Source organism: Equus asinus, chromosome 6 (genome assembly GCF_041296235.1).
Source record: "Equus asinus isolate D_3611 breed Donkey chromosome 6, EquAss-T2T_v2, whole genome shotgun sequence".
NCBI classification, from domain to species: Eukaryota; Metazoa; Chordata; class Mammalia; order Perissodactyla; family Equidae; genus Equus; species Equus asinus.
This window is the reverse complement of record NC_091795.1, coordinates 50,516,984-50,534,577: the sequence shown is the minus strand read 5'-3', so window position 1 is coordinate 50,534,577 and position 17,594 is coordinate 50,516,984. Positions and strand designations below refer to the sequence as shown.

The window sequence follows — 17,594 nt, the reverse complement described above, 5'->3', positions numbered from 1 at the left end:
CCTTGAAAGGAGTATTTCATTTGTGATAATAATGGAGGGGGAGGAATGGCCAAGGCTGGACAGGCACCAGGGATATAAGTCTTGCCATGCAGGGGACATTCAGGAAGGTGAAAAACTTATCTGTTTGTTATTGTCTGAGCCTGAAATCTAACTCCATTTTACATATAAACACAATGTGTTTTTAGTATGGCTTTAATATGAACAGAACATTCCCAGTTTGCAATTACTGAGTAAAGTGAGGGAAGAATGTTTTTTGTTCTGAGCTTTACCAACCTTTGTTCACATTTCAGAACACATATTATCAGTAGTAACTGTGCTTGCACTGGTGCTTTCACTCTCCTCATCAATATAGCACACTTGTATCAATTTGCATTTGTAAGTCACTGGTGGGTCCACATAAAGATGCAGGCATTTTGCTACTTTATATATTTCCTATCATCTGGTATAGTTATGCCCAAACACTTACACATTGAAATACATATAAATTACTTTCCTTTTATTTTTATTCTAAATTACAATTAGATCATTACATTGATTTTTTTTTTTTGGGCCCTGAGCTAACATCTGTTGCCAATCTTCCTCTTTTTTTTTTTCTTCTCCCCAAAGCTCCCCAGTACATAGTTTTATATTCTAGTCGTAGGTTCCTCTAGTTGAGCTATGTGGGACACCACCTCAGCATGGCTTGATGAGCAGTGCTAGGTCTGTGCCCAGGATCCAAACCAGTGAAACTCTGGGCCGCTGAAGCGGAGTGCACGAACTTAACCACTCCACCACGGGGCTGGCCCCTATATTGATTTTTAAATTGAGATATAATTCACATGCTATGAAATTCATCTTTTAAAGTGTACAATTCAGTGGGTTTTAGTATATTCACAAAGTTGTGCAGTCATAACCACTATCTAATTCTAGAACATTTTCATCACCCCCAAAAGAAACTTGGTGCTCATTAATAGTCATTCCTCATTCCCCCTTCTTCTAGCCCTTGGCAACCCATTAACTTACTTTCTGTCTCTATGGATTTGCCTATTCTGGATATTTCATATAAATGAGATCATGCAATATCTAGCCTTTAGCGTCTGTTTTCTTTCACTGAGCATGTTTTTAAGATTCATCCATTTTGTAGCATGTATCAGTAACTCGTTCTTTTTTTATGGGTGGATGATATATTGATTTTTTGGAAATGATATGACTAGTAAGTTATATTATCTATGCATTTCATTTCAGGATAGTAAAGAAGGTGTTAACAAAGTATTTGTTATAGAAAGGAGCATTGGATCAGAGCCACTGATCTAGCTGGAAAGACAAGACACAAGTATATAAAAAGGCTGTTAACTCAAGCAAACGCATTATGTTATCAGGGTATAGTTAAATTTCCTTGGACAAAAGGTTAGGACAGGTAATCCTTATTAGGCAGAGATTATATCTGAGTGATGGATTCTATTCAGTCAATGGATTGGCAAGGCCTGGAATGAGATACAGCCATCCAAAAATTAAACTGCCACCGATATAGGATGCTACCCCATCTCAAGTGATCTACACCAGGTGATCTTTCCTTTGAGTAGGCCCTGGGGTGATGAAGGATATCAGCGGAAACAAAGTGAACCTTCTGGAACTTGGGGTGGCAGCTCCCCAAGTTCTGGAGTGGCAACCTAAGGGCATAGATCTTGCAGAGCGAAGCTGGGAGCTGCCAACACCAACCCCTGGTGGAGCTCCGCCTTCACGTTCTTTACGAGCCTTTGCCCGGGCTGTTGCGGCCCATCTCGGCCGCCGTGGCGAGGCCGCTCAGCTGTAGGGAGGCGGGGCCTCCGCTAAGCATGGCGGGCGAGCTTGAGAGCTGCAAGTCCTTGAGCGGGTTGCTGAGCGGCCTGGCCCAAGACGCTTTCTACGGGCACCCGGGCATCACGGAGGAGCTGCTGCGGAGCCAGCTCTATCCGGACGTGCCAATTGAAGAGTTCCGCCCCTTTCAAGCGAAGATGAGGGGGATTCTTAAGGTACCACTCTTCCCTGCAGCCTCTGGCACGGAGCCTAGTCCCTTCCCCGCCGCCCTCAGGCTTGTCCCCCAGAAAGGCTTTCCCCCAGAAAGGCCTCAGACCTCTACTCCGTGAGCTCCACATTACGCTCCTTCAGATCTGGGGCACTCGCTCTGCTGCCTCTTCTCACTGTGAGGGTGACCCGTCTGCTCAAGCTCCCTCCAGTTGTGTTGACCGACACCCACGGGGGAGGAGTTTGGGCTTTTTCTCAAGATGCTGCTTCTCTGTTGTTGTATAGGTAACAGTTTGGAGTTGCCTCGGCGGATCTGTGCGCTCCATACTTTTTAAAATTAGGAGCGATTAAATCAGCTTTCCCGGGTCGTGGAAGTGGGGAGTGTTAAAGCGAGCAAGTGTATGCTGGGGTAAGGGTTGGATTAGCCGGTGTGAACCCCTGTCAAGCAGTGCACTGTATGGTTAAGAGCATATTTACCGGCTTGAAGTTAAAGTGTAGATCACCCAGTCCAGTAGAAATGCGTGAGAACCAAACATATAATCTTAAATTTTCTAGTAGCCACATTAAAAAAGTGAAAAAAAAAGTGAAAGTAATTTTAATGTTTTATTTAACCCAGTATATCCAAAGTATTCTCTCTTCACGTGTAATCAATATAGAAAATATTACTAAGATGTTTTCTATTTTTTTTTTTACTAAGACTATGAAATCTGGTGTGTATTTTAAACTTAACGCACATATTAGTTGGACCAGCCCTACTTCAGGTGCTCAGTAGTCACATGGTGACTAATGGCTACCTTACTGAACAACACTAGTTTAGACTAAGAGCTACTTATAGAAATGAATCTAGTGCCAAAGTGTAGCAATAGACTGTAAAAATAATTATTTTTGTGGGCCTGTGTGTTAGGAACTGTATTAGACGTTTTACATTTTATTTAATTTGTTTCTTGCAAAAACCTTATATGGTGGCCACCCATTTTAAAGATTAGGAAACAGGCTGAGGGAGTCTAAGCAGTTAGCCTACAATCACACTTTGATGAAAGTCTGTTGAAATTTCACTTGCTATCTTTTTTCACTTGCTGTTTGTTTCAAAACTGCTTATGCTTTAAAAAGCCAGTTCCGCTTCTTTTTTAAAAACTGCTTTTGCTTATAGGATTTGAATCCAGAAAACAAAAAACCCCACAAAGCAATTATTTTACAGAAAATAAGTGGATTGTCTCATAGAAGGAAATGTAAGGGGTAGTGTCTCAGATGTGATCCTAGACATTCTGAGTAATTTTAGCTGATATCATAAATCACTGGTGTAATGCCTTCTATTTCTGTCAAATCTTGCTCTTCAGTGATCAGAAAAAGTTTCCTAGAGAAATTGACGTCTTGCCTGGGTTTCTGAAGTGTTTGCTAGGCCCACAGGGGATGAGGATAAGGGACTACAGGCCAAAAGGTAAGAACAGCATGTGGATAGGCAGTGTCTCAGTATCTCCAGACATTGGGGGCTACTTCTCTCTGGGTGGACTGTATTTTGATTCATTTGTTTTGTTATGAGATAAAAATTGCAAGATACTCAGAGAAGAGGTTGTCTGGAAGCTCTCTCCCTTATTTTATTTTAAATACATTGCTTAATAATATTTGGGTATTTCTTTCACTGCTTTCAGTCTTCTGCCTGAGGATGGGATATTTTAGTTTTCTGAGTAGTTCTGGGTTGAAGAGCTGGTGTTGAGAGTAGAACAGAAGATTTGCCTGTGCCTGGTTGCACAACCTCTGCACAGCTGATTGGTCTGAGGTACCAAAGGCGAAAGCATTTGGTTGTTTGACTTACAGCTGACCCTATGGGCCCAAGATGACATGTAGTTCAACCTTCGTTTACCTTACGAGCGACACTGAGAGGGGTAAACGTCTTGCTAATTCTTATAAAAACATAAAAAGCAAACATGCTCTTAAACAAAAAGGCTTTGAGCAGAGATAGAATGTCCATCTGCTATAAAAGAGAACATACACAAATAAGCATGATGCAAGGACGCTATAGTATTTGGAAATAGAGGTCTGAGTAAGCTACTGTGGACAGAAGAGGTACTAGTCCTTTCTGGCAGGTTTCTTGGAGATGCCGTTTTCATTGCTCTTGAAGAAAATGTAGAATATTTTAGACTGAAATGAGGGTCAGTTACATAGGGCATTCTGGGTTAACAGAATAGCAGGGGTGGGGAAGGAAAATGCAGAGCAGGTTCAGGAAATGGTGAATAGTCCAATTTGACCCTTGCTCAGCAGCACCCAATATGGAGTATTGATGGTGGAGGCAAGAAAAAATGAAACAACCTTTTATTCCTTTATTCCTACTAACCTTTATTCTTGCTCTTTAACAGGGTATACTTTTTTTTCTTCAATTTTTTTTATTGTGGTAAAATACACAGAACATAAAATTTGTCATCTTAACCAAAGTGTACAGTTCATTGGTATTAAATATATTCATAATGTTATGCCTTTATCACAACCATCTGTATCTATGACACATTTCATCTTGTAAAACTGAAACTCTATACCCATTAAACAAAAACTCCTCTTGTTTCTGTGGCGTCTCACCAAGGCCCTGGCAACCATCATTCTACTTTCTGTCTTACAATTTTGACTACTCTACATATCTCATATAATCATTAGAATTTTAGATTTGAGAAGACTCAATAGAATTTTCATTCAAAATTTCTGTTTAGGGGCCTGCCCCATGGCCAAGTGGTTAAGTTCTTGCACTCTGCTTCGGTGGCCCAGGGTTTCGCCACTTCAGATCCTGGGCGCGGACATGGCACCACTCATCAAGCCATGCTGAGGCGGTGTCCCACAAGCCACAACTGGAAGGACCCACAACTAAAAATACATAACTATGTACTGGGGGGCTTTGGGGAGAAAAAAGGAAAAGTGAAAAATAAATAAATAAAAAGAAGGCAGGACTTTATTATTTTTTTTACTTCTTTCTCCCTAACACCTAATATTATTTCAGGTATGTGGTAGGCACTTAAAGTAAAAATTCGTAGAATAAGTGAATGAATGGATAGTACTTAAATATGGAGATTGCCATTAAAAAGGTAAGCATAGAGAGAAAACCTACACTCCTTTTATATGGGGAGAGCTCGAAGGTGTAATACTCTAAATCAGAGGTAGGCAAACTATGGCCCATGGGACGAATCTGGCCTGCTGCCCATTTTTAGAAATAAAGTTTTATTGGAACATCACTATGTGCTCTTTCATTTATGTTGTAGGGGAGGAAGACGTTTCCTCTACCCGCTCTGGGTCCTTCTGGCTGGACAACTAGTTAAATTCATATGAGACAGAATAACAGGAGAAAATTAAGCAAAGGTTTATAACATGTATACATGGGAGAGGCTCAGGAAAGCTGAGCAACTAGCTAAAACAGGCAGAAGCTCTCACCTTAAATACCACCCTCAGCTAAAGACAAAGGAGGATGTTGGGGGTGGGGAGAGTCAGTTATGGGAGATTACCAGAAAAGCACAGTAAACAAGAGAAAGGTTATTATGCAGATTTAAGTCCTGGCCTTCTGCATTGCTGAGAGTTTCTAGAGATAAGGTCATCCCCCCTTCTTCTTGGTACAGAGAGGGAGACACCTTTACAGATGGAGATTTCCTTTACAAATGTAGATGTCTCTTTACAAAGGGTAACTTCTACTTCTCAGAGTTTCTCTCATGTCTGCAGTTTTCAAAAGTAACCAGCCCAAAATAATCCTTATGCCGAAAAGAGGTATCTTGGCGTGGCAAATTCCAGTCCCCCACAATGTCTTGTCTTTAGCAGCTTTCACCACTGTAAAAACAGAGTTGAGTGGTTGTGGCAGAGATCTTGTTGCCTTCAAAGCCTAAAATATTTACTATCTGAACCTTTACAGACAGTTGCTGACCCCTATCTCAAACATCTGTTCTTAAACTCCTAATGTTTAATGTTTGGAAACAATGTAATATATAAATTAATGTTTTGAAGTTTGTTACTGATAAAATTCTAAAAGGTGGAAATAGGGATTATTTGCTTTTGTATCCTCTTGAGGAATTTCACCAACATGTCCTTTAGGCTCATGAGATCTGTGGTAAATAAAAAATGAGCTTTAATGTTTCTGTAGTATTAATTGTGTGTTCTTAGTAAGACATAGAATTTGAATTTGGATTTTTTTTCATATTCAGAGGGTATAAAATTTATATGTTTATATAGTATAATTTCAAATTTAATGTGGGCTTGCAAATCAAGTGAAAACCATGTGACAACTGGTTTAAATTTATATAAGAAAATAATATCAGTAACATAATATGGAGATTTATAGTAGTGAGAGACTATAAGAAATATTTGTATTTTAAACACCTTGTTCTGTCTTTCTTGAAGCCATGAAAATTTGTAATTTGTTTGAGAATTAGATTGACTGGAAAGGAAAGACCTGTGGTAATACAGTTTTTGTATATCTTATAATTGGGGTATGTTATATGAAGGATACTGGATTTAATTTAATTTTTTTTGTTTTGCAAACATTCAGCTACCTGTGTGCTTTCTCATTAATTTTTGTTATAAACATTATTTAACTTCATTAAAGTATAGAAATTTGAGACATGTAAAAATGCATGTAATACCACCTGCCTACATAGCCAGTATTAATATTTTTGTGCGTTTATGCCCCCCACAAGTATTTATTAAACATCTTAATTATATGCCATGCACTGTGCATGGGATACAGCAATATACATCCCAGGTATGGTGCCTCCCCTTGAGAATATAGACATTAAACCAATGGTTACAGGTATTTTGAAAAGGCAGCCATAGAGTGCTCTGTGCCAAGTTAAGTAAGTTATAGGCAGTTTAGAGTAGTGCCTAGCCCAGTCTACATCATGAAGAAAAAAAGAGAAGAGGAGGGGAAGGGGCCTACTTATTAGATATAGTGGATTAAAAGAAAAAGATAGAAATAGCACAGGACTGACTTCCCTTAGTTGTCTACTCAAGGTCCCAAGGTAGAGGTTTCTCATGGATATAGCTGACTAAAGTCATGATAATTTCTTTCTTGGATGAGGATTTGGCTGCTCTGGCACCTCATTTTAAGTTTCTTGACTTGATCTTTGGGACTAGATTGACTGTCAAAACATCACCTGGACAGGGGCCAGCTGGTGGTGTAGTGGTTAAGTTGCGTGTGCTCTGCTTCAGCAGCCTGAGGTTCACAGGTTCAGATCCCGGGCCTGGACCTACACACTGCTCATCAAGCCATGCTGTGGGGGCATCCCACATATAAAATAGAGGAAGGCTGGCACAGACTTTAGCTCAGCAACAATCTTTCTCAAGCAAAAAGAGGAAGATTGGCAATGGATGTTAGCTCAGGGCCAATCTTGCCCCCCCAGCCCCCCAGCCCCAAATCACCTGAACAGACCAAGATGTGCACTGTAGTAGCTCCATCTTCTGACTGGGACTCAGCTTACTTACTGTGCCCGTTTTCATATCCTGAAGCATGTTGTCAAGTAGCTTTTTTTTTTTAAGGAAGATTAGCCCTGAACTAACTACTGCCAATCTTTCTCTTTTTGCTGAGGAAGACTGGCCCTGAGCTAATATCCATGCCCATCTTCCTCTATTTTATACCTGGGACACCTACCACAGCATGGCTTTTGCCAAGTCGTGCCATGTCCGCACCTGGGATCCGAACCAGCGAACCCCGAGCTGCTGGGAAGTGAAACGTGCGCACTTAACTGCTGTGCCACCAGGCCAGCCCCTCAAGTAGCATTTTAAGAAAGGATATATGACAGGTAATTTTTTTCTTTCTAAGTCTCAAAAAATGTCTTTATTCTAGTCTCACACTGAATTGCTAGTTTGGCTGAGGAGGTGTTTCTAGGTTGTGAAATAATTGAATCACAATTTTGAAGGCATTGTTTCATTGAATGTGACCTGTCTTTTTTTTTCTCTCTGGAAACTTTTAGGATTTTCTCTTTATCCTTTATTTCCTTGAATGTCATTGATGTGTGGTTTCCTTTCACTTCATTATTTGGGCCACTGTGGGCCCTTTCAATTTGGAGACTCATGACTTAGTTCTGGGCAAAGTTGTATTACTACTTGATTATTTTCTTAACTGTTTTTTTTTCTGTTCTCTTTCTAGTGCTCTATTTTTCAAATGTTAAACCTTCTAGACTGAATTCTCAAATTTTCTCTTCTTTTGTCTGTTTTTCATTTGTTTGTTTTTTCTTCTACTTTTTGATAAGTTTCCTCAAATTTATCTTCTAGCCTTTTAGTTGAATTTTTCACTTGATCCTGGTTTTAATTTCCAAGAGTTTTCTTTTGACATGGACAATATACTATGTTTAGCCAGTGTAGGGGAGGAAAAGGTTTTTACTTGACCTTTTTAGAGTCCCTGGCCAGGTCTGAAAATTAAACTGACCAAGACAGATTAACAGGAGAAAAGCATGCAAATTTATTTAATGTAAGTTTTACATGACACAGGCACCTGCATGAGGAAGACCCAAAGAAACAATTTGAGTATTTTATGCCGTTTGATCAAGAGAGGAATATAATAATTTGACGAATATGAGATAATTGTAGTAAACTGGGGGAAATTTAACAAGGTCTATTTGTAAAGTTCTTCTTGGCATTCCTTTGTCTTTGGAGATGAGGATGCTCCTTTTCTCTGGATATAGGGAGAGCACCTCTTACATGAGGGTGTTATGTTTCAGGGGAAAAGGGTCGGGGGAAGCAGAATGACCTTCCTGCTCTGTCTTTTGTCAAACTCCTTCAGCTTAAAATATTCAATATGCCAAGGTGCCGTATTTTGGGGTAGCGTGGCCTGAACCCCATCAGCAACAGTCTTTCCTCTCTTTTTTGAAACACAAGGGGGAGCATACAATACATAATTTTCTGCATTTGGCTTTGAAAAAATTTGTCCATCTTGACTCTGGTTTTTTATGCTGTTCTTCAGTATTAGGAATTTAGTACATTTGTATGAACATTGTATTGCTAAGATGTTTTTGGATATGATGTAAATAGAAGAGGTTAAATTCCTGCAGAGGGATACCCCACTTAACCTTTTTAATATTACAATAGTTTAATGTTTTGCATATTGTGGTGTGTTTGTATATATATTTCTTATTGGTATATATTATTTTAAAAGCACAATTTGATCCTAGTTTCTAAATAACCTGGAAAATTTTGTGGAAAGTTTACAGAAAAAGCAGAGGCTTAAAAGTACATTTGGTATCAAGTTTACAAAATGATTCAGAGTTGACTGTCCATTAGGGATTTTTTTTATTTTCAAAGATTGGTATTCTCCAAGAATGGTATTATCAGCTTCTCTTTTGGTATTTATCTTGTGGAATGTACCCCGTACCTCATTCTTGTGAAAAAGCCATAATGCTTTTTACTTTTTTAATTAAAATTTTTTTTTTTTACTTTTTATTGAGATTATGATAGTTTACAACCCTGTGAAATTTCAGTTGTACATTATTGTTTATCAGTCATGTTGTAGGTACACTACTTCACCCTTTGTGCCCACCCCCCAACCCCGCTTTCCTCTGGTAACCACTAATCTGTTCTCTTTGTCTATGTGTTTAACTTCCACATATGAGTAGAGTCATACAGAGATTGTCTTTCTCTATCTGGCTTATTTCACTTAACATAATACCCTCAAGGTCCATCCTTGTTGTTAATGGGACGATTTTATCCTTTTTTATGGCTGAGTAGTATTCCATTGTGTGTGTGTGTGTGTGTGTGTGTGTGTGTATACACACACACACACCATATCTTCTTTTTTTTTTATTAAGATTATGATAGATTATAGCCTTGTGACATTTCAGTTGTACATTATTGTTAGTCTTGTTGTGGGTACACCGCTTCCCCCTTTGTGCCCTCCCCCCACCCCCCCTTTTCCCTGGTAACCACCGATCAGTTCTCCTTGTCTATATGTTATCTTCCACCTATGAGTGGAGTCATATAGAGTTCGTCTTTCTCTGTCTGCCTTATTTCGCTTAACATAATACCCTCAAGGTCCATCCATGTTGCTGTGAATGGACCAATTTTGTCCTTTTTTATGGCTGAGTAGTATTCCATTGTGTATATATACCATATCTTCTTTATCCAATCATCAGTTTCTGGGCATTTAGGTTGGTTCCACGTCTTGGCTATTGTAAATAATGCTGCGATGAACATAGGAGTGCAAAGGACTCTTGGGATTGCTGATTTCAGGTTCTTAGGATAGATACCCAGTAGTGGGATGGCTGGGTCATAGGGTATTTCTATTTTTAACTTTTTGAGAAATCTCCATACTGTTTTCCATAGTGGCTGCACTAGTTTGCATTCCCACCAACAGTGTATGAGGGTTCCTTTTTCTCCACAACCTCTCCAACATTTGTCGCTCTTGGTTTTGGATGTTTTTGCCAATCTAACGGGTGTAAGGTGATATCTTAGTGTAGTTTTGATTTGCATTTCCCTGATGATTAGTGATGATGAACATCTTTTCATGTGTCTATTAGCCATACTTATGTCTTCTTTGGAGAAATGTCTGTTCATGTCCTCTGCCCATTTTTTGATTGGTTTGTTTTTTTGTTGTTAAGCTGTGTGAGTTCTTTGTATATTATGGAGATTAACCCTTTGTCGGATAAGTGGCTTGTAAATATTTTTTCCCAATTAGTGGGCTGTTTTTTTGCTTCAATCCTGTTTTCCCTTTCCTTGAAGAAGCTCTTTAGTCTGATGAAATCCCATTTGTTTATTTTTTCTATTATTTCCCTCAACTGAGGAGTTATAGTGTCCGAAAAGATTCTTTTGAAACTGATGTCAAAGAGTGTACTGCCTATATTTTCTTCTAGAAGACTTATTGTTTCAGGCCTAATCTTTAGGTCTTTGATCCATTTTGAGTTTATTTTGGTGTGTGGTGAAAAAGACTGGTCAATTTGCAATCTTTTGCATGTGGCTGTCCAGTTTTCCCAGCACCGTTTGTTGAAGAGACTTTCTTTTCTCCAATGTAGGCCCTCCGCTCCTTTGTCGAACATTAGCTGTCCATAGGACACACCATATCTTCTTTATCCAATCATCCATTGATGGGCACTTAGGTTGCTTCTATGTCTTGGCTATTGTAAATAATGCTGCAATGAACATAGGGGTGCATGGGACTTTTGGAATTGGTGATTTCAAGTTCTTTGGATAGATACCCAGTAGTGGGATGGCTGGGTCATATGGTATTTCTATTTTTAATTTTTTGAGAAATCTCCATACTGTTTTCCATAGTGGCTGCACCAGTTTGCATTCTCACCAGCAGTGTATGAGGGTTCTTTTTCTCTACAACTTCTCCAACGTTTGTTACTTTTCGTTTTGGTCATTTTTGTCATTCTAACGGGTGTAAGGTGATATCTTAGTGTAGTTTTGATTTGCATTTCCCTGATGATCAGTGATGATGAGCATCTTTTCATGTGCCTATCGGCCATCCATATATCTTCTTTGGAGAAATGGCTGTTCGTGTCCCCTGCCCATTTTTTGATTGGGTTGTTTGATTTTTTGTTGTTGAGTTGTGTGAGTTCTTTATATAGTATGGAGATTAACCCTTTGTCAGATATATGACTTGCAAATATTTTCCCCCAATTGGTGGGTTGTTTTTTTGTTTCAATCCTGTTTTCCCTTGCCTTGAAGAAGTTCTTTAGTCTGATGAAGTCCCCTTTGTTTATTCTTTCTTTTGTTTCCCCTGTCTAAGAAGACATGGTGTCCAAAAAGATCCTTTTGATACTGATGTCAAAGAGTGTACTGCCTATATTTTTTCTAGAAATTTTTTTTCATTTTTATCTTTTTTTTTAAAGATTGGTACCTGAGCTAACAACTGTTGCCAATCTTCTTTTTTTTTTTGTTCTGCTTTTTCTCCCCAAATCCCCCTAGTAAGTAGTTGTATAATTTAGTTGTAGGTGCTTCTAGTTGTGGCATGTGGGATGCCACCTCAGCATGGCCTGATGAGCAGTGCCATGTCTGTGCCCGGGATCCAAACCAGTGAAATCCCGGGCTGCCAAAGCAGAGTGCTCGAACTTAACCACTTGGCCATGGGCTGGCCCCCATAATGCTTTTTCATATTGAGCTTTCTTGTCATTGCAATTGAGTTTTTGGATTTATTACGTAATGTGGAATCTAATATTGGCCTCTCTTTATAAATAAAGAAAAATGCGTAAAGCAGTATCTCTTTGATACTTGAGTCAATTTAAGAATAAACTTCACCTTTATACATTTTAGACAGCACATATTAAGTAGTAAAAAAACGTAACTTGAGTTTCTTACGGATGCAAAATATCTGGTCTTAAAATGTTTAAATTAGGAAACATGAATAGAAGAGACTGAAAACATATGACTTATTCTGCTATACTTTCAGGATTCATTCGTCTTCTGTCTACATCATCTTAACTATAAGCAGTAATTCTGTCTTTCTACTTTAGGTGGCAGTAGAGTATTGGCTTGCTAATACACTGATAAAATATGATGGAAACAACATAGTGTTTAAAATGTTCTTTCTCTTGAATGTTCTAGTTCAGAAAACAAAGTTGACTATCAACAATAAGAATTTCTTACCAAAAAAGAAGTCTAAATATTTGGTTTGATATTTTGAATTTAGAAATACCATTTTCAGGAAAAGTAAAGCTCTCTAAACAGATTCCTTTTGCTATAGTTCTCTAGTTTTTGTGTAACTAAATTTTGCTAATTTTATTGAACATTTTTGAGAATTTAGATGATAACTCATGAGATGCATTCCTACTTCTCTGAAGGATTGGCAGTCAACTGTTTTAGAAGATGTTACTTTTCTAGACCGCCACCCCCAAGGGAACCACTTTCCTAACTTCTAATACCATAATTTAGTTTTGCCTGTTCGTGAACTTTATATAAATGGAATCTTAGAGTACATGCTCTTTTTGTGTCTGGCTTCTTTCTTTTTTTTTTTTAAAGATTTTATTTTTCTCCCCAAAGCTCCCCAGTACATAGTTGTGTATTTTTAGTTGTGGGTCCTTCTAGTTGTGGCGTGTGGGATGCCACCTCAGCATGGCCTGACGAGTGGTGCCATGTCTGTGCCCCAGATCCGAACCAGCGAAACCCTGGGCCACTGAAGCGGAGTGCGCAACCTTAACTAGTCAGCCACAGGGCTGGCCCTGTCTAGCTTCTTTCACTCAACATTATGTTTATGAGATTCAGCATTATTGCATATAGTTGTAGATCATTTATTCCTACTGCTGTAGTGCAGGAGTCAGCAAACTAGGACCCACAGGCTAAATCTGGCCTCCTGCATGTTTTTGTATAGCCAGTGAGCTAAGAATGGTTTTTACGTTTTCAAATGGTTAACAAAAAAAAGAATTTTTTGTGACTGATGAAGATTACATGAAATTCAAATTTCAATGTGCATAATAAAGCGTATGGTTGCTTTTGCTCACAAGGGTATAGCTAAGTAGTTGCCACAGAGAGTAAATGGCTGACAAAGCCTAAAATAGTTACTGTCTGGCTCTTTACAGGAAAAATCTGCCAACCCCTGCTGAGTAGAGCAGTGTTTGAATATATCACAATATGCTTATCCATTGTACTACTGATGGGGATTTGAGAAGTTTCCAATTTTTGCCTTATTATGAATAGAGGATACTACTTTTTATCATTAAAATGTAGCCATTATTTTCTCATATCTCTCATTGAGTAGAGAATCATTTTTATTTATTATAATTTTATTTTATTATGGTGAGAAAATAAATTTTTAAGTATACGATACAGTATTGCTGACTGTAGGTATAATGATGTTGGTACAGCAGATCTCTTAGAGCTTATTCATCTTGCTTAATTGAAAATTTACACCCAGTCATTTCTAACTCCCCATTTCCCCTTCCCTCCAGCTCATGACACCACCATTCCACTCTTTGATTCTATGAATTTGACTATTTTAGATGCCTCAAGTAGGTGGAATCATACAGTATTTGTCTTTCTGTGACTGGCTTGTTTCACTTAGCATAATGTCCTCAAGGTCCATCCATCCATGTTGTTGCATATTACAAATTTTCCTTCCTTTTTAGGGCTAAATAATATTATAATAAGGTTGTATGAGAACCATTTTTGATCTGCTCATAACAGATTGATTTTACAAGTTTTTATATAGTTTCATTGGGCTCTGTCTTGTCCTTACAAATAGATTGGAGGTGGGAACTCATGCCCTGAGTTGTATTTCTTTTGAACTCCTTTGTAACTGAGATATGTTCAGCTTTGAAGCTGCGAATAATTAAGTTGGTAAATTTGAAAAAAATCTTCCCCTCAAGTTTTTCTCTCTACTTATCGCATGTCATACATTTTACAGCCTGTCCAGTAGTTCTTTAATGGTCTTGTTAACTAGTACAGCTATTGCAGTATTCTTCTTTGTTTTTTCTCTCATTCTTATTTTCCTTATTATTGTCATCTAAATTTCCACAGGATCAGGTCTTCCTTTCCTATTGCAGACCTCTGAACTTCAGCTGGTAGTAGGGCCCTGGTTATAATAAGAGATGACCTCTAAGCAATTCTGTTTCTTGAACAGTATTATTTTTTAAATATAAATGTTAATTTACACCCTTGATTTGAAAACTACACTAGTCATGTGCTCTTTCCCAAGAGAAGCCTTCGTGGTGTGTCAATAGCACTTCTTAGGATGGGAAGAACATGTGTTTTTTTTTTGCTTTGTAATTGCTTCTGGAGACTTTCCCATGCTTACATCTTTGCGCTGGCCACAAAATGTTCTTTTAGAAAAGGCTAAATTTTTTCTCCATGAAGTTAAAGACTAATGTGTTGCTTGGAGTGTTTAATAGGAGGAAACACTCATTATGCTTTATAATGGATTTTTTTTTCCCTTGCTGACAGAGACAGGAGTCCTACCTCAAACATAGATGATGAGTAAGTTACTGGGTAAAAGTAACTTGTGAGAATGAAAACCGGTTAGTAACAGTGAGCTTCTGCTTCTAAAGATTGTAATTTGGAAGCATCTTGAATGGTAGGTCTTCTCCTTGTGGCATACATAGCCACTTAACAACAGATCCCAATCACTGTTTGATTTTCCAGTGAGTACAGAGGGAATCCTAAGCCTAAAAGGTTTTTACTAGAGAAAATTCTGAGTTTACTCAAAAATATATTTTCTGTCTTCAAATATGATACTATAAGGTAAACATTTATAATCGCTTAAATGTGTTAAATTCTTGAGTTTATTCATTTACAGAAGTTTTGAAGTGTTATGTAAATATGTCCTGTTGGTCATTGTTTTCTGAGAATTAGACAAAGCCAGCATTATTTTGGAGAAGGAGGGGTGATTGATTAGTTTGCTTTACCTTTCCTTCCCTATCTGTTTTCCATGAATTTTTTTTTAAATCTTGGTCTCTAGGAAGCAGTCCAAAATTGGCAGTTCTACTGCTTCCTTTATTTCTTTTAGTAATTCACTATGTTTTCTTAATTACATAGGTGGAAATTGGAAAATTAGGTTTTTTGAACCCTTATTTAACTTTAGTTTTTTTTCTTGTGATGTGTTTTGTGATGTATTATGTTTTACTGTAATAACTGACTGCACAAGAAGAAATGTAGAAGATAATTAGGTTTATAGATCTTTTAATACAGAAAATGACCAAGTCTTGGTTTATAACGTTTTATGTTATGTCATTAGAAAATGTAGTGATTTTTGGCATTTATCAATGACATCAGATTATTTTTTGGAGAAATCTGGGTTAATAAAGGAAGCATTCTAAAGATTGGCCCTGAAGACAGAATCTTACATTTGTAGTCTGTTTTTTAAGGTTCTCTTTCCATCCTATTTTTATAGCTTTCTGGCTGTAGTATCTTATAAAAATTTGTAAGGTTTAGTTTTTTTCCTCTTTTGCCATTTTATGCAACTTGAATTCGATTAAAATAAAAAAATGTGGAGAAATTCCAGAGATATTATTAATTATAATTACTTTAAAAGATCCTTTATAGACAGACATCTGGCCAAAGATTGTATATTACCTGTGTAGGAGAAGGTTAAGATGGGAATAAACATCTGTTTGGAGGAAAACAGTTAAGAATCAAATTCATAGAATCAGCATTGACTTTGCTTTGCATGATTTCTGGGTTAGCATGTAAATTTGTTCCAGAGTGACTAAAATTGTAGATCTTTTTGTTGAATAACAGTGTAATTTAATATAATCCTAATGTAATGTTCTGTAATTAGACTTGAATAATATGGAAAGCAGCAGACTGCTTTCAAGATATCTAGCCTCAAGAGATTTTTGCTGAAGGAGATACTAGGCTGTTCTTTCAGGCATTCAGAATATTAAGATTTGAAAGCTGGCTTGATTAGTGGAGTTGAAAACAGAAAAAAACACTTTTTATAGGATGTCTGTCAAGGTTCTTTAGTTATTAAATTGTAATCCCTTTTAACACTGCATCAGGTGAGGCATAGTCATTAATTTTGTTCTGTCTAGGTGGGCAAACTGAAGGATAGATGATGCAGAATTGGAGTATTCATTTTAATCAAGTGATGAAAGAAGTATGCAGTCTTTCATTCATTCTTATATTCATTAAACTACGTGCAAAGTATTGTGCTAAGTATTGGGGGCCTATGAAACGAGAAAGACACTGTTTATTTCACAAAGCCTATAGTTTACTGGGGGAGGTGAACATGTATGTATATGATCAGAATTGAAAGTGAAATATAAAGCCTAATCAATGAATTGTAATTAATTTAAATTATTAGGATATAACAATATTTAAGTTGGGTCTAGAAGATAAGATTTCCATAAGCAGAATAAGGGGTTCCAGGTAGAGAGAACAGCAGTAAGACATGTAAATATGGAATTGTGTTTGAGTTCAAGGACTGGCAAAGTCACAACATGCGAGATACAAAGGGATAAAGGGGACCTGATTGTCAAGAATGTTCTACTAATACAGTTGGACTTTATTCTGTGGGTAACAAGGAGCCAGTGAAAAGTTTTGATTAAGCGAGTGACATAAAATCAGATTTATATTTAGAAAGAAGAATTTTTTGAATAGTCTGAAGCATGAACTACCAAACCATGTAGCTCTGCAGCGTTTCAGGTAGATTTACTTACTGGTGAGAAGACCCACCCACTCTTACCCATCGGAAGATTAGATTAAATTCCTGTTTTGCTTAGCCAAGGATACAAAATCTCTCTCTGAGGGGAAGTGGTCACTGTAGTGCAGGAAAAATGCAAACATATTTCAGCTTGGCTTCTTTTGGCTGCCGCTGTGTCTCTGCTGGCAAAACTTAGTTCTTACTACACATCTGCCCTTTTATACTTTGACTCACGTCACCATTTCAGATTTAAAAATGTTTAAAACACTTGACAGGCTAAACTTGTGTCAATAAACTTTCATTTTTATCATTAAAGTTAAAGTTGCTTAGAATGATCTAAAGTATCAGTTTGAATTTCACAACATCCTGTTGCTACTTACTCAGCTCAGATTTTCAGTAAACAGCAAAACACATGAGTGCAGCAGAAGAAAGCAAAGCAAATAGATATGATCCACAAGATGGGAGATTGATCCTGAATTCTAAAGTTAATTTTTCCACAGGACAAAATACTGAATTTTGATCACCATAGTATATTACCTTTTGCTTTTATTTCCTATTCTATTGTGAATTTATATCGATTGACAGC

The 17,594-nt window shown here is 37.6% G+C and overlaps 1 protein-coding gene across 6 annotated transcripts in view; it reads left to right on the top strand.

Annotated features, from left to right (window-relative positions):
* Positions 1-1,779: 1,779 nt before the first annotated feature.
* COMMD1 (copper metabolism domain containing 1) overlaps positions 1,780-17,594 on the top strand; it is a 229,084-nt gene continuing 213,269 nt past the window's right edge. For 3 of the 6 annotated variants that reach the window (XR_006529203.2, XM_044772529.2, XM_044772528.2), the window contains exon 1: positions 1,781-1,991. Coding sequence is in view for 4 of the 6 variants with exons in the window: in XM_044772529.2 (XP_044628464.1) it covers positions 1,815-1,991 (177 nt within the window). In the remaining 2 variants the exon portion in view is untranslated. Of the gene's footprint in view, positions 1,992-3,314; positions 3,422-17,594 lie in introns of those variants that run through there. The other 3 variants (XM_070512754.1, XM_070512755.1, XM_070512756.1) reach the window with 2 other exon arrangements.